This window comes from Lates calcarifer, linkage group LG14, assembly GCF_001640805.2.
Source record: "Lates calcarifer isolate ASB-BC8 linkage group LG14, TLL_Latcal_v3, whole genome shotgun sequence".
NCBI lineage: Eukaryota > Metazoa > Chordata > Actinopteri > Centropomidae > Lates > Lates calcarifer.
In genome coordinates this window covers 8,235,955-8,253,842 of record NC_066846.1, presented here as the reverse complement: position 1 = coordinate 8,253,842, position 17,888 = coordinate 8,235,955, and the positions used below count along the sequence as shown (strand labels likewise).

The window sequence follows — 17,888 nt, the reverse complement described above, 5'->3', positions numbered from 1 at the left end:
GTCATTGCTTTGATATAACGGAGCCATTAATAATATTAGTAATATCTGTGTTTTTTCAACTATGAAAAGTCACAGTGTCAGTTCAGTGTCAATTCAGTGCTTTGCTATGATTTAAAAATTCTTATCAGCAGTGCAGCACTGTGACTTTAAACCCCATGAATGCACAATTTTTTTTCCACACTTGACATTTCACAGCAAATGCTTTGAGATATCCATAAAATTTCATCCATATTCAGTGTTTTCATAAGAAATTCATCGCTGACATCATATTTTTGGGAGAGCAAAGAGGAACGAGCCACTCGACCCGACCGTTCCCGTTTAAACCACTGAGTGTCACTGGTGGGAAAGTCAGTAAAGAATCAGTTCCTGACCCCGCTGAGAGGAAGCTGTAATCTGGTTTTTATGTCAACCGACGATACTCACAGGACACTGTATTTTTATGAATTTAGAGAAAACATGAGAGTGTGCTGTTAATATTACATAAAAGAAAACACCAGGGAATGCATTACCAAAGATACAAAGAAAAACATGCACCAGTAGAAACAGAAGATGTTAAATCAACACTGAACGCACACTGAAAGAAGTAAATTGCATCCATATTAAACAAATGACTATGTGACTATTTGTTCTGCTACAATTCACAAGATATTAAATGCACATTTCACTACAGAATTCAAAGGCTGTGAAACCAGGAACCTGCCAACTTCAAGCACATGGTTCATATTAAGAACTCTGAATCAACTTGTAAAGATTAATACAGACAAACAAGAGGCCAGACTAGAGCTGCTTTCATTGGGTCATCAGGTTAATACTTTATTTTGTTTGATTGCAGCAAAGAGAAAGAAAGGGAGACGGAAACGAGAGGAGAGAGAGAGAGAACAAGAAGAATGTCGGAAAAAGGAGACTACAGACTTTGGGAGAGCTGTGGCTACAAGCCTTTGTATCAAATCTAAAGACAAAGTCATCAGGCAACATTAAAACATCTTTTAAAAATAACATTAACATATTTTGTGGGCTCTATATGGCACAGTATTACCCTAGACATGTACACGATACCAAAACAGTTTAGCCACACTCCTACATCTATGAACAGCTTCATAGCAAACAAAGCCATGAAATCTATCTCCAAATCATACTCATCATTTCTCAAGAAAACGCTCATTTGCTATTCATATTTCTTATGCCATAACAAGGCACCTTAACAGTTGAAATCTGGCAGATCCACATCTTACTATAGATAATTATTTAAATATCAAAGCAGAGGCACATTCATTTAAACTAAAACATACAGTAAATAGTTGTATATTACCACCAGATTCCAGTCCAGTCACTACAATACGTTGATTTGCATGCTTTTGGTCTGTATGATAACCGTGATGGCAAACTATGGCATAAGAAATGGTCCAAAAAACACAAACATGTCCATCTACAGGAATGGCTTGAGATAGTGTATTGGAGACAGCAAGGCTTTTTTACACTGAAACTAACCCACAGAAAAGTGTCAAACAACAAGGAAAAGAAAAAAAAAAAAACAGGTGGCCCATATACTGCCAAGGGATATGCTGCCTGGGCAGATTTATTTTGGTTTTCATATTCACGCAGTCGCTTGCTCTCGTACATAAAACACGTTCACGCACACACACACGCAAAAAGGCTTGTAACCACACCCAAGGGGATGCTCATGCGCCCCTTCAGTTGGTCACGCTGTGTTTTAACACTCCTGCCATGATCCAAAAAGGCGCTCCAGTACCATCACACACACACATACACACACACTGAAACATATGTACTTCATTCAAAGGTGCAGTGCGTTGGGTGTATGCTTGAGGGAAGAGGGAGAATTAAACAGCTCCTAAATAGTGACTGTGAGATGTAAATGTGGCAGCTAGTTTTGTGAATCTTCTCCAAACTGCGGTCTGTAATTGATTTAAAAAAAAAAAAAAATTAACAGAGATATGGAAGATTAAAAAGGCCAGAAAATATAAAAGGAAACGGAAACAAAAAGCTGTGCGCACAATGCCAGATTTGCTGAGGATATAAACGGTTAGGAAGCAAGTGTTGCTCATGCTTTGTGGATACAGAACCCAAGTTTACTGACATGTTCCTAGGACTACTGTATATATGCATACCAGACGTTATACGGTTCTTTAACAGGTTATTTGTGTCAAAACAGAAACAAAAAGGAACTGAAACCAACTCTACCATTAATGCAGCTGTACTTCATTAACCTCATGACTAAATTTACATTCATATTTTTAAGTTTACTCCCCCTTTTCACTGAAGCCACTTCCATCTGGTAAGAGGGCTAAACAACATAAACAACAACATAGTTTTTAACAAAACAAACATATAGAGATAACATTACACATAACAAAAGGCCCCCCGGAGGGCATCTGGGGAGTTTTCGGCCACCACTTTGGCTGCTAAGCTCAGCCTTTTCCTACCTCATAGTAAATGACACAGGGCAGGAGGGGTATCAGTTCAATCTCCCCTCGCTCAGGGAGCAGGAACACTTTTTTTTTTGCCCCCCTCCCTCAAATCATCTCTGTGGGGCTTTCTGACTCAGAGTCCAACAGTTTTGTGCCCATATATTTCTTTTCCTATCCAGAAATAACTCAATACCCTGAATCCATTTTTCTTTTTCCTCCCTCGCTGTCGCTCTCTTCTTCCTGGCTTAGGAAATGGAGCCTTTTCCTCTTCCGATCAAAGAGGTAAAAAGCTACGCATGGTGAAGGCTGACTGTTTTTTTTTATTCTTTTCCTTATTTATTTTTTTTTTTAATGTGAAGGAAATGAGATGAAAAAAAAATGGAAGTGCAATGGTCTACCAGCCTTCAATTCTTACCCAGTGGCCAGCTACATATCCAAAGCAGCTACAAGTGTCCCCTTTAAGTGACCACTACTTCTCTATTTTGTGCACATAAGGTATACACTATGGTGAATGCTATACAGATCCTACAGTGTCATCTGGCCGCTAAAAGTCACGTGGTTAGTTGAGACATTAGAAGCTCAGATGATCTGTCATTGTCAAAGACTCGCGTTCAGCCATAGAATCGACTTCTTAATGATTTGGATATGAGGACTTCTAAATGCACTTCTATACATTGACCTACAGTAGCTATTCCAACTAGAGTAGGAATGCTGTGTGCGTCTGACACGGAATGATCTAACCATTCACGCACATACTCACATACTCACTCACTCACTCACTCACTCACTCACACACACACGCGCGCGCACACACTCGCACTTTCACACATATGCAGTAATACCTGCTTAAGCCCACCTCTGCATGCACAAATCCCTACATACATGTGCACGTACATGCACATATATATAACTTTTCACGGACAGTTTAACAGGATACACCTGCATTCTCATTCTCACAAACAAACACACGCAAAGGTTTGAGTTGCTTAATGCTCCGCCTCCAACTGTGTTGAGTAAGGACTCTTCTGTCTCATCCCTTATCGTTGCCCACACAAGCCTTCCCTGAAGAGCGTTTATCCTCGTTATGCGGTGACTATAAAGGGAAGCAGACTGAACTAAATTTTCACACAACACACACCCTGTTAGCAGTTCTTATTCTTATATTATAGATAATATAATGAGTCAGAGAGGAAGATTAATCAAGCTCTAGAACTACGACACACTACAGCAAGACAGGAGAAACCCAGAGAAAGGTGAGCAGGAGTAAAGAGAGGGGAGGAATGATTCGTCACTGTACTATCAGCCTCTCCTCCCCGTTTCTTTGCTCCTTCTCCTCCCTTCACACCTACTCCTGATTTAATGCCTAGCTCTGATCTCTACTGAATAAAAGAGAGGCAGGGGTACTGTGCGAGTGTAGTCGGTGACCCAGTGAGCACGCACCCCTCCCGCTCGTCCCAAACAGGCCAGGCCGTCCCCCTTTAGAAATATATTCCTTATAGTGCTTCTGTTGTCCTACGGTTTGCTGCCGCTGCTGTCCCGCTGCTTCTTGCCGCTGCCACTGCTGCCGCTGTACAGACTGGGGTTTGCCACGAGGGGGTGGGGGGCAGCGCCCATGTAGGGCCCAGCAGTGGCTGCGTAGTTGAAGATGGCAGGCAGGAAAGGCAGAGGCTCCACCTTGTCCCCTCCAGGTGCCATCATATTCAGAGCCACAGGAAGAGCTGCTAAGTTATAGGGGTAGGCCAGCAGCTGGGGCCCGTAGAGCAGCTGGTAAGGGTCCGGATAAAATGGCAGCTTGGCCAGGTCCCCGCCATTAGGGACCATCACTTTTCCCAGTGGGCCAAAGGGAAGAGCTCCAGCAGGATAGGAGGACATGAGCAGGTTTTCATCCTGCTTCTTACCAGAGCGGTAGCTGTCTGGCACAATAAGGGGTAGGGGATAATCCTGGGCAGCATAGCCCACTGGGGTGGCGTCCCCCTGCTGGGAATCTCTGGAAGAAACAGTGTCCTGGTGCTCTGGCTCAGGTGGTTGAGGGGCTCGGGGGAGAAGCAGAGCGTGGGCAGAGGGGCGGTCACCGGCACCAGCTGCTCCAGTGGGCAGTGTGAGCCTGTCGAGTCCTTGTGAACTGGAGTGAACCTGGCGGTTGGCTTGAGCTAACAGTCCAATGGTTGAGGGGGACCGACAGGGGGACTTGGGAGTGTGCCTGTGTGAGGAGGGTCCATTCATAGTGGTTTGAGTAGGGATGTGCTGGGGGGACGGCACAGGACTCAAGGGCTCCTCTTTAGGGACCAACAGTGCAATCTGGTCCTCTGGGGCATGAGCAACTCTACTCATTTGCTGTGCCCTCTCTATCTCTTTTTCTCTCTCTCTCTCCATTTCTTTGTCCCTCTCCCTTTCTCTCTGTCTCTCCAGCTCCCTCTCTTTCTCTCTCTGCCTCTCTATCTCCCTCTCTCTAGCGAGTATGGAGGACATGGTCAGGTCTTGTGCTTCATCGGGAGAGGGACTCCTGGACAGGGACTGAACTCTGAGATCGTGAGCCAGAGGCGGCTCCTCGTAACCTGTGTGTAGAAATATCCCACTCCCACCCTGCCTCTCCCTGTCCATAATGACCCCATCCCGTTTCACGAATCCCCCCTCGGAGCTGGGAGCTGTTGTCATGGAAACAGGAGGAGCAGCAGTGGTTATTCTGGTCTGCGACGTCATGGGCACATTTGGAGAGGTGTTGGCCGATGCCATGACGTGCACAGGGCTAGGTATTCTGTGGATCTGGCTGTCTAGGTGCTTTTTGCTGGGGGTGCGGTAGTCCAGACACTCAGGTGCATTCATGACTAGCACGCTCTGGAGAGTGGAGGGCGCGGCAGGCGTGAATTCATGTTTAGTGGGTGTGAGGTTGACTGGACTTTCTAATGGAGGGTCTGCGATTCGTGGGCTGGGCTCTCTCTGTGGAGCTGGGTGCGTGGGCTCCGTCAGTTTGTCACCGGGTTCTGACATGTGATGTTCGTCTGTCAGCTCTCTGAGATGATCTTCATGCTGCTGTGATGGCAAGCAGTCACCACTGCTGGGCGGGTCGGGTGTTGAATAGCTGATAACTGAAACAGAGAGAGCACTGGGAACCTGTCCTTTTTCAGTCTCTGGGTCTCTGCTAACAGCATTAACAACTGTCTCTGTTGTTTTTGGCTCTGAGGCTTTATCCTCCTTTTCTCTTTCTGGGGAACTACTTAACTCATGGCGTCGGATATGGCGGGTTAGTGCTGAAGATGTCTTGCACACCTTGTGACACTGCGGACAGGTGTGTCGTGATAATGCTCTTCTGCTTAAGCGACTCGGACTAGAATTACTCCCCACTAAACCCCCTTTTCTTCATCGTACTTTGCAATCTCTGGCACAGATTTGATCCCGACCCCGTCAGCTTGTTCACCAAGTGCCACTTTAGGAGGCGCGGAGGGTGCCTCAGTGGGCTTGGGATGCTGGGCTCTCTGGTGGTCTTCCAACTTATCCCTCGAGGGGAAAGTGGCTCGGCAGAAGAGGCAGACAAACTCCAGCAGATGGCTCAGCTCGTGTTTGTCTCGCTTCCTGGGGCTGGAGAACCAGCGGCCACATGTACCGCACTCCGCTGCATTCCCGTTAGTCCAGGGCCGCCTCTTTATTCCCGCAGGAGCCGCTGAGGTAGACAGAGGAGGCTTTGGAGAGTGCAGAGGAAGGGTGGAAACCTCACGACGGGCCTCCTTCACCTGCTCCTCTGCGTCTTTGTTTTTCTCCTTTAAAGGGGCAGAGAGATAATCTTTCCCCTTCCTCTCTCCCTTGTCTCTGTTGGATTTTGACAGTTTTTGTGCCTCCTCAATCTTCCCGTCCTCCTCCTCATCCTGTGATTTCTCTGTTTCCTTATTCACATGGTTTTTGAGCCTCTCTGCCCTCCTCTTCAGCCGGATGGAGCGCTTGTACTTCAGTTTCCTCTGCCAGCTCTTGACCCTCTGCAGATGTGCCTGGGCCTTTCTCTTGGGCTTGTAGGAGTAGTAAGGCCGCCATAAGTTATCCTCCATGTCGTGGTCGCTCTCCTGCTCGCGCACCTCCTGACGGAAGTAGTACTCCCTCACTTCGTCGGGGGATTTGGAGCTCTTTTTCCTGACCTCCTCCTCCTCTTCCTCCTCCTCCTCCTCACAGTCTCCTCCTTCCTTATCGCCCTCTGCTTCCATGCTGGCCCTGCGGTGGAGGCGGTGTTTGTGGTGATGGTGGTGGGAGTGAGAGTGGCGTTGCTCCTTGGCGTCTCGCACGGATGACGTTTCGCTCCGTTTAGTTTTTGGGGGAGAAAGGCCCTTGTCTCTCCTGAGGTCTGTCTCAGAGATGCTGCGCTTTACTATGGCTTCCTCACCGATGCGTACAGTAATCTGGCACAGTGGCCCTGCCTCTTTGACCTGCGACCCCACAGATGCTGACAGCTGCTTTGAGTTAGAGATGTCGGTCTTGCTGTGGGACTTGCGTGATTTGTGAAATAATCTGCCTGCCTCTGCATCCTGCCCACCTCTTGAACCCTCCTCTGTGGTATCTGAACTGTCTCTTGATCTCTTTCTGTGGTTATCTGCACTATCCCTCTGCTTTTTAATCGGCCTAGGGCTGCCCTTGTGTGAAGTCTGACTGTTGCTGGTTTCGGGGGAGGGGCTGCTCATTGGGCTTTTTTCACTTCCAGAAGTGACCTGGTTGCTGTGCACAATGACAGAGGATGACACTGCTGTTCCATGAACTATGACAGAGGGTTTTGTATGTCCATATGTTATCACAGATGGCATGCTTGTTTCTGTGCCTTTACCGGTCTTGGGAGTTTTGGTTTTGTTGCTACTAGACATTTTGAAGCTGCCACCGCCGCTGCCGCCTCTCCCCTGCTCTAACTCGAGGGCCTCGCTCTCGTGTTTTTTAACTTGGGGCATGTCCGTCTGGGGGAGGGGTGTTAGTGCGGAGAGGTCCCTGTGTTCAGGAGCCACAGAAACAGGGAAGTCATCGGGGAAGGCATCTGGGTCAGGCTTAACGCTCTGAGGGTGGGCTCCGCTGATGAGGCTTTGCAGGTCCCCGGGGCCCAGGGCGCAACCCAGGCCTGGCAGGGAGAGGGGAGGCGTTTCAGTTGGTGGGAGTAGGAGGCCATTATGCAAACTGTCACTGTAGGTCTTATAGGGTCTCTTCTGGGAGCGCATAGGGAGAAGGCGGTAGAGCTTGAGGGCGTTAGCTTTCTGTTTATAACCCCCATTAGCTGTCTTTTCACTGGAGATGAGGCTGGGGTTAATCCCATGAATGGTCTTCTGGTGTGTTTTGAGATTGTAGTAGGTGGCGAAGGCGTCCCAGCAGAAGATGCACTGGTAGCGCCGCTCTCCCGTGTGCCACACCTCGTGCTTCGTTCGGTACTCAGCCAGGGCGAAGACTTTGTCGCAGTAATGGCACGGGTATTTGCGGCGCCATGAGTGCACGTTGGAGTGGCGCTTCAGGCTGGATAGCGTCATGTAGGAACGCTCGCACACAGAGCAGAAGTAAATGACATTGCCGTCCACCACCTTCACAAAATGGCTCTCATCACCCGCCACTAGCTCTGTGGCTGCTGCATCATCACCTTGGATACGCGCCAGGAGGCTCCGCGCTTTCTTCCCCGGCCGCGCCTTACTGATGTCTGTTTCTCCCACAATCACTCCCCCCTCCACTCTCACCTCTCCCTCCTCCAGCGGCTCCTCCTTCGGCTGCATGGTGAGAGGAGGAGGGCCCAGGCTGTTGGAGGGTAGGCCCGGCACCTTGCAGGCGGCCTCGTGGGATTGCAGTCTCTTGCTGTGGATGAACACTTTGCCACAGTAGCGGCAGCTGAGGGCACGGCTGCCGCGATGCAGCCGCATGTGGACCGTGAGGGAGGAGGCCGAGCTGAAGAGCCGATGGCACACCCCGCAGATCAGCTCGGGCTTCAGGCTGTCGGTGGGGGGGTAGGAGGATGAGTGGGGGGGTGCTGTCAGACCCTCGGATGGGGGAGGAGGAGGTGGTGGCAAGGGGGGAGGGAGGTGGAGGGTGGGTGGATGAAGGCTTGGTCCATGAGGGCTTCCCACTTTCCCAGCCGGTCTCCCTGTTATTTTTTCCCTCCTCTCTGCATCCCCGCCTCTCTGATAGGCCGATGTGCCCAGACTGAAGAGGATCTGGGCAGTCTGAGAGGGCGAGGCTGTACCGTTGGCCACCCTGTGCCTCTCATCCCATCCATCTCCACCGTAACAGCCCCCTAAAGACCCGCCAGAGGATCTCGGGGGCGACCTGTGAAACTGAGTCTCTGGGTTGAGTTTGGAGCACTTCAGTGGAGGCGGGGATTTTATGTCCTTCCTGATAAGTGCATGAACAGTCATGGGAGATGAGGAGGAAGAGGGCGAAGAGGACGGAGAGCTGTCGTGCCTCGGGGGCTTAAAAGGTCTGTGCTTTACGTCCATGGTAGCGTCCAATTTCCACAGTGACCCCTCGTCTGAGCTCTTGGAGGACGGCCGCCGCCGGTGGGGGGAGGGGGAGGACGAGGAGGAGCTACGACAGTGGTTTGGAGATGTCAGAGAGGCTGGGAGGGGGGCGGCACTGAGTGGGAAGCTTAGGGTGATTTTTGCATTTTTAGGTCCATCGGCCATGTCCTCCAGCCTGTCCTCCATCATGGCCTCCCCCCGGCCTCCGTGCCTTTTACCCTTCATCTCTGACTGCTCCGCTTCCCCTTCCTCCTCCTCTTCTTCAGGCTGAGAGGCCGCCCCAAGAGAGCGGAGAGGTTTGTGCGGTCCTTCGATCTTTCTCGAGCCGTGCAAGGGCGAGGAGGCCTGAAGGGTGTCTAGAGCCACTAATGACAGTGGCGGGGAAGACAAAAGTAACGGCCGCTGACTCTGGTGGCACGTGGTGTCCTTGGGTGCAGTATGTGTGAAGTTGCAGAGGGGAGTTAGCCCAGTAGCCAGGTGCTGTTCACTCAGATGTGACTGAAGAAGGCCCGCATGGAGGGGGTCCCACACCTTCTCACCGGACACCATGACCAGCCCCCGAAATCTGTGAGGGAAATCAAAAAGAATGCGTTAGCACTAGAAACATCCCGGGGTAAAACACACAACACATAAATGTACATTGACATAAAGCAAAAATCAACATTACAACCAAAGCTTTTGCAGGAGCAGTCCATGGCGCTGCATGGAACACTTTAGAGAAACGGCAAAGAAAACTAAATGCCCCAGCAATGCTGAACTCCAACAGCTCAGCCAGGAATGGTGAGTGAAAGGAGGGAGAGAGAGAGAGAGAGAGAGAGAGAGAGAGGAGAGAGAGAGAGAGAGAGAGAGAGAGGGGTAGGGGGAAGGAATGAATCTGCGGCAGTGCTGGTTTAGATTTCAGCGTGCCACAGCCAAGCCTTCAGAAAGGCATTCCAGAGATCCATCTCTCTCTCGGCTGTGACACAACATTCCCTATGCCTAATTGGAAGGCGTTCAGATTTAATCAAGATTCCCTCAGAATAGAGCGCTGACTTAGATCCGCGGCCCCAACGCACGTAAAAATAGTCCCACTCTCTTTGCTATTTGAGCGAGAGCCTTGTTAGCCATTCCTGGCAGTGGCTAGTATTTGCCGGGCATGACTCTAACCATTTATTTGTGAAGGCAAAGGTGGGGGGGGATAAGGAGGAAAGAGGGGAAGAGGAGAAGGGAGGGAGATTGCATGCATGTGCACAGAGAAGGGGTGTTTTTCCGCCCCTCTGCATCCGGTACAATCTCGGCTAAGCTGTGGAAGATGAGCGACAGGCTATTCTCATTTCCATTCTAATTCAACTGCCAAGGTGGTGGATGCAGCCCCGCGATTTTCTCCGTGTACGTAAAATAGCTGCAGATTCACGCGCGATAGGCAATCTGGTGTTATTACTTATTTAAAGCGGTTCCATTTGTTTAGGTCTGCGGATTAGGGAGAGGAACGGAGACAGTATAAGGCCATAATGATGCGACGAGAAGAAAAATCCTCAGTCATGCTTTTCTGCCTGCGTTTTCAAGCAGCAAAGCAGCCAGGAAGGCAGGCCGCTGTAAAATTCCACAGGCAGCCCTGAACAGGCAGAAACTAGGTCAGCACTGTTATTGCAGAGGGAAGAGGAGGGAGAGAGAGAGAGAGAGAGAGAGAGAGAGAGAGAGAGAGAGAGAGAGAGAGAGAGGGTGAGGATGAGGTAGAGTGAAAGGGTGATAGAAAAAGGGTGAGAGAGAAAGAGAGCGAGGGTTAGTGAGAGAGCAAGAGACAGAGAGAAGGAGAGAGGAAGAGGGAGGAGGGAGGAGAGGGGAGGGGGTGGTGGTGGTTTGAAACAGGAACAGTCAGACACACTGCACTGTCAGACAGACAGGAGCCCAGGCAAACACTATAACACACACACACATACACACACAAACAAGCAGCACACAGACAAACATACAACCACACACACACACACACACACACACACACACACACACACACACACACACACACACACACACACACAGCAACAAACATGCATGTGTACACAGAACTGTACATACGCTCATACATGCCCACAGGCGAGACAGGCAGGCATGGTTCAACATGGATGGGCCTACTTGTAACTGACATTCAAAACCAAAAGGTGAATCTCAGTGCAACACGGCACTGAGACTGAAGGCACAGGTGGAATGAAGTAGAGTCAACAAGAGGAAATACAGAAGAGTCTGGTAATGACATACTTAGTGCGGGCAGTGGCACATACTTTTTGTTGTGCGGAGACAACGAACCAAGGGAGCTTGCCTCACCACTTCGTGCCTATTGAGGATGATCTGCGTCTAGAAACAATGATGCACAATCCTGTCTCGCCGGGCTTGCCATATTTTGTTACTCTGTATTGAATCAGGCCTTCACTGTCACTCACATTTGCTGAGCGATAGATGTTGTGCAGGAAATCCCTTATGGCAAGCGCCAGCCTGCTACAAGTGGGCGGACACGCTGAGAGACAGTGCTAAGGCTAAAAATTTCACCGTCTCATCTGATGCTTGCGCCGCGGACAGGAAAATGCGTATGACGCCCCCTCGCTCTTTTTTCTTTATCTCCCTGTGACGCACACAGCCGCTGCACAGGCAGAGCATGCACGACATGCTGTCTGACTGTGACAGGCAGCTTTTAACGCACTTTAAATGTGCTGGATTCACTTGTACACGCAGAAATGTGAGCACTAATGCGTAGTACATGCAGAAAAACACTATTATTGCTTCCATATTAGTAAAGATGAGTGGATACGCACATAAACACACACATACGTCCTTCCCTGATAACTCAAACGCATTTGGCACACAAACAAATGTGACCATGAATATGGCAAAGACCCTCAAGCGAAATCAAAATAAACACCAACCCTGTTCCCACACCTCTCTGCAACAGGATGTTCTGCACAAACAAACATGTTGGTCGGCCTATGAAGTGTTCATCTATTTACGCTTGTGGCACTACAAAACCACACAGCACGAACAGGTGCTCAGCTGGTGCAGGACAAATTACTAACTACACTCACGTAAACATAAAACACATTATACCAAACACACTGGCTTTCAGGTACGGCAGAGGCTTTTCACTGACGGGAAAAAGGAACAGCAGCATACTTTTAACTACGTACTGATTCAATTTGTGTTCCATATCAAATGACAAATGTGAGGCAAAAGCAAACACTTTTAATTTTTGATTCTGGGAAATTTCAACGTTAAATCACTACAAATAACAGAAACTTGCAGATCACTCTCCCTCTCTCAGCTCAGCTTAACTTTTGAAACCAAATAATTTAGGGGAAGTTAAAAGTGTTGTGGCTCAATAATCTGAAAATTTTCCCTGCTTGAATTCAAAATAGCTAAAGTTTTACCATCAACCTTGAGATACTTTGCCATTAGCATCTGAAAAACGTAGATGACTTCATGACCTTGGAAGCCATTAGTTAGTAATCCCCTGAATTTAAATGGACAATCAGTCACCAGGAACATCACCGCTAAAGTGGCCTTGCATAACATAAGGCAGGACGGCAGAGGAGTTTGGCTGGTGCGCCAGCTCAAGGCCTTGAACCAGCCGTTGAGCAATCTGTTTATTCCACTGAAACTGGTACTTGTGCTGACAGACAAATAACTGTTAGGATCCAATAACCACGCTTTTTTTTTTTGCCATCTTCCATCTCAAAGGAAATTCCTTCAAAATCTTACCACAACTACTGTAATATTAAGCAGTTCAAAGACAAAGTGCATGCTAACTAAAACTTAATTTGGCTCTAAAATAAAGTGTTTTAAGCTATTTGGTCAAATACTTCTTATAACTGAGGGCTAAAAGTCTGATCATAATCATAATTATACCATTAGTACTGTTTTAGTGCCATTTAATTTACTTCTACATTGTAATATGAATGTAAACAGCTGACATTTGTACCAAAGCCTCATTAAAAAATCTTTACTTTAGTACAGCTGTGGTTGATTACAACTTGGGTCTCATTTTCATTGTTTTAGCCATAATTGTATTCACCAAAGTAGCTGCTGAGATCTAAGAATAAAGCAACGCTGCTGAGACAAAATCATATGGGGCAAAGAATATGAGCAGTGAGACATTCAGGCAGGTTGTAAATGAGTTTAAGGATGATCTAAGCCACTTTATTTTGAGGTAAACGCGACAGTGAACTCTCCCATAATGCCGGTTATTATCGCTCACTGCACAGGAAACCTGTGTGTGCACAAAGCTACAGTACATACTGGTGCTTTTAGTATCTGCAGGTTAAAGTTCAACCAGGAAGTTGGTCTGTAATTTGCATATTTCTTCTTCACACTTCTTTTTTAGTAGTATCGCTGCCTTCACAGATCGACCACATATTACTGATAGGAATGATGGCCAAAACTACAGAAATAAGAAGTTATCCTTTAACTCTGTCTTCAGCAGTGATGTGCTGCCATTGTGTGTGTCTGTGTGCGTGTGTGTGTGTGTGTGTGTGAGGGGTTAAGGGGAGTGCCTGCAAGGCGGAATGTGGGGGGCCTCGGTGTTCCAGCCGGTGAGCCAGCGGCAAGGACCATGTGGGAAGAGGAAGGTGTCGGTTGGGCTTTCTCCCCAGTGAGGGGCAGCCAGAGGGGCCCGACTATCAGAGCAGCAGTTGGTCTGTGAAGAGGAGGGTGTATGTGCGTGCATGAGGGGGTGTTAGTGTGGGGGGGGGGCATCGTTAGCAGGAACAGCTACTGAACTCTCCACAACCCCCCGGCCAAGAGAGCGTGGTGGAGCCAGCCAGATGGGATAGAGGAGGAGAGAGGAAAGGAGGGAGGGAGGTGAGGGGAAGGGAAGTTGGTACGGGTTGGGGAGTGGTTGAGCAGAGGTGGTAGTGGTGGTGGTTGTTGTGGTGCTGTGAGCATGGGGGGAGGTGAGAAGAGGGGGAGGTAGGAATAACTTCAAACACATCTCTCCCATGTTCACATTTCATGGTTTCCTTGTCTTTCTGATCCCCCCTCAGCGTGACTGACTGCGCGCCCCCCCTCCACCTCCCCATGTGTAAACTGTCGTATCGTGGTGTTTTCACATGCCGCTCCACGCACCAGCGAACCTGCCCATGTCTAAAACGCCATTCTCTCCACGGTCTGTTAGCTCTCAACCCAGCACGTAATTCCCATAATTCTGCTCGCTGCAACAGAATCATAGGAGGCATTAAGACGCTGTAGGGCTGGAAAAAAAAGTACCCTGGAGAGCAGTAACTCTATACCAGTGACCTTTTTGAGGAAATTTCCCCCAAAATCATTTTCAATTTCATGTGCAGTCCCGGTTGAAGGAGGTGTGATACCCCCACTGGAGTTCTTGGGCTAAAACAACCAAGAAACGTTTGAGTATTTATAAGGCTGAGGGTCATCGAATAAGCTGCATGTGCAAGTATAGCAGGTCAGATAAAATGAAGCGCTGCACCAGCTTCCTGAACACGACTACACTGTGGTACACTCAACATCCTTTATGTTGTGGTATTCAAAAAAAACAAAACTGTGATGTAAACAAATCCAACCAGCATCGTCCTGCAAGCCGCCTAGACTTGCACACTAGCGCTTTCATGTCAACATCATAGCAGCACATCGCAGCATGAAACTACACTTCCTATTGTCTGACCTATGACCCCTATCCCTGTGGCAGTGTGGATCATATTTTCCATACATTGAGCACTTGGGGGCTTGGCTTGGCATCCATGGAAACCAGGAATGTGGAGTAGTTGGCAGCAGATGCTCTGTTGTTTTGGAAAAAAAGAAAGTGAAGCTTAGGGCAGCGACAACGGGGTTGGTGACATCAATATGCCCTCTGCCGCTCTACAAGAGACAACCTCCAGCAAAACAACAGGCTGGTAAAATGGAGGACAAACTGGGCGGCCCAAAACTGAAATAAGAGACAGAACCAGTCGGTGGAACTAGAGATGTTTACCGTCGCCTGTGTTACTAGTTTTTCCTCCCAAAACACTTCCTCTAGTGTTGTTCGTAAGTTGATGGGCATGAGGGGGCAGGGGTGGGGGGGGTGGGAGATGGGCCCACCACCATGTTAAGACCCCCAACAACAAAGCTCACATCATGTTTAGCGCCTGGTCTGACGTGTGCAGGCCGCCCTCCTATCTCCCCCCCAACACCCTCATCCGTCTGCGGTGAATCACAGAGACGCGAGAGGCTTCGATAAATTAAAAGTTTCATCACAATCTCAAAACGAGTCATCGCTCTTGAAAAAGAACTGCGTGGTGCGCCAGCGACAGAGGGGAGGATGAGGGAGACGAGGCCTGTTACTGGCACACACACACGCACACACACATTACACACACACACACAGCACAGGCACACACACATAAATACGCTTCCACAAACACACACTGCATAAATACACACACCCACCAACACTCACGCCCCAACACACGCACGGTAAATTAAAAACCTTTTCCTCCTCTTCACGCGCGAAGCAACCACCGCCAACAGCAGCGGAGTGAAGCAGAAAAACAAGCAGGAAAACAACAGAATTCAGTCTCTCTTCCTCTTATTCTCTCTGTCTGTCTCTCAGGAAGGCAAGCATACAAGAAAACGTACCTCGGAAAACCTCCTGCTGCATCTCTGCTGCGATGTGTTCTCTCCCCTCACACTCCCTCTCTCCCTCTCCCTCTCTCTCTCTCTCCCCCTTGCTCTGTGTATGCGCACGTCTGAGTGTGTGTGTGTGAGAGAGTGAGTGAGTGAGAGAGAGAGAGAGAGAGAGAGGGAGAGAGTGAGCACAGGGAGAGGCGGTGCACACACACACACACACACACACACACACACACACACACATACAGGCAGCAGTGTGTGAAGACAGAGGGCAGGAGCGATTCTCACACTCGAACTTGCTTGCTCTCCCTCACTCACTCCCCCTTTTCTTGCTCTCTCTCTCTCTCTCTTTCTCTCTCTCTCTTCTCTCACTCCAGTTTTTGCCTCTGACACACGATTCTTAGTGTTTTTGCTCTTTTTTTCCAGCAAGTGACCCCCCACCCCCACCCTCCCTCCCCACTGAATCCAATCTTCTTTTTATTTGGAAGTGTTGTTCCCTCTCTCTCTCTCTCTCTCTCTCTCCCTGCACACACACACACTCACACACGCACACACATACACACTACTTTATATACACAAAGCCCAGCGATAGGGAGAGGGAGGGAGAGGCAGAGGGAGACAGAGTGGGAGAGCAAGCAAGCAAGAGGACGCCATTTAAGCAGTTTGTTACGAGCACTGCAAGTCCCCAAAATGGCTGAAAACAAACAGGAACCACGCCAACTCAAAAAACCTGGGCACCAAGGACAGACAGACAGACACTGAGGGAGTGAGAGGAGCGTGAGTGAGGGAGACAGCGAGAAAGTCAGACAGAGAGAGGACAAACTGTCGGTAGTCAAATGGCGGATGGGCGCACTCTGTGAAACAAGTGAAGTTGAGAGAAAAATGGAGGCATTAAAGGGGCACTTCAGCGATTTAGCACCGTACTTTGATAAAGTTTAGGGACTCGCGAAAGCTTGATTAAAAAAAGAATCGTCAAAATCGGTGCAGTGGAGGCCGAGATATCCCGACTTAAAGTCAACAGTGTGGGCCAAGCTCCAAAAACACAAAGATCCTACGTTTCCCATGATGCAACCCGATAGTCTCTTTCATTAGACGCTGCCTGCCTGGCAGACATCCACGTTTTTTAAACTCCACGTCCTTCGTTTCTATCTCTGAGGGGCATCATCCAAAATAGCAGTGTGAGAAAACAACATAACAGGCTGTGATTGGTGGGGGCGTGTCCAGACAAAACTATTAAAGACGATCCAGGAAGGCCCTTCTGACCGATGAATCCATGGTCTTGAAGGCCAAAACACTGCATAGTGGTTTATACTTCTATCAGAAAGGACTTTATAACTTTGGAAAGTTGTCATCCGTCCTCCATCTTGACTAGCTGCCTGCTTACACACATATCGCAAATGATGGTCATGTCACATGACACAATGTTGAAATGCAGATAAATTCGCAAATCCTAGTGTTTGTGTTAGTGTTTAGTCAAAACCGTCAGGCAGACGCAGCTAGAACCACGTCTTTTACTGGACCCTTTTGCTACTGTGCCAACGTGGTGGTCCCAAAATGGCGGCCAGAACACAATCTTACTTTCTCAGACTTTCAAAAGCACCCTCCATTCAACTGTTTTCAGGGGATGAGTGGTATTCCCCATGACAAGTAAAGCGATCTTCACGTGTAAAATCACTGGAGTGCCTCCTTAAAAGAGAAAAGGGGATAAAGGTGGTCAGACAGGGACAGAAACTGGGGCAGAGACACTCTTCGATTTTGCGTGCCCTTGGCTAAAAGGGTTCAAGTGCTATCAGCGACGCTGCCGGACGTGTCAATTAGCTGCTTTTAGGTCAGCGTGTGTATCTGTGTGTGACACATGTGACTGAACTACAACTACTACTGACAAGCTTCCGTTTTGTTTTGCAGCACTAAAGCGCCATCCTTCCTTCACCAAAACAACTGGCGCCACTGCACCAACATCAAGGCCCGCAGCTGGGCATCACTCCTGATTCATCCGTATCCATGCAAAATCCGTCACAACAACAACTCTCTCTGCTCTGGTTGCTCTGGGCCACGCACGTCATGGTCAGTGGAAATTCCACATATCTCTGTTCTGCCTCCATCGGCCGTGAACCACTTGGCGGCCTTAGATCAGGAGGTATTCTCTCAGCTGGAACAAGAAGGCAGAAAAATGAGAGGAGGGTGGAAGAATGTTCTAGTACTGTTATGCTACAACACCATCATACTTCCCACTGTCCTTTTGAGTGGAGCTGCAACCCCCCCCCCCCCACAGTACCCACCAACTGAACCTTGACGCCAACAACCCGCCCTCCTCCTACTCTTCCCCTGCCCTTTCCCTCTCTCCCTCTCTTTCATCACTCTCTCACCCTCATTGTACGCTGCCACACTTGTCTCCATGGGAACCGCTCTGGGA

The 17,888-nt window shown here is 48.8% G+C and overlaps 1 protein-coding gene across 1 annotated transcript; it reads right to left on the bottom strand.

Annotated features, from left to right (window-relative positions):
* Positions 1 to 787: 787 nt before the first annotated feature.
* zbtb4 (zinc finger and BTB domain containing 4) lies at positions 788 to 15,710 on the bottom strand. Its single transcript, XM_018671423.2, is given in 3 exon segments — positions 788 to 5,774; positions 5,777 to 9,452; positions 15,485 to 15,710. Coding segments are annotated over 2 exon segments (5,493 nt in total). The 5' UTR covers positions 9,437 to 9,452; positions 15,485 to 15,710; the 3' UTR covers positions 788 to 3,941.
* Positions 15,711 to 17,888: the final 2,178 nt, after the last annotated feature.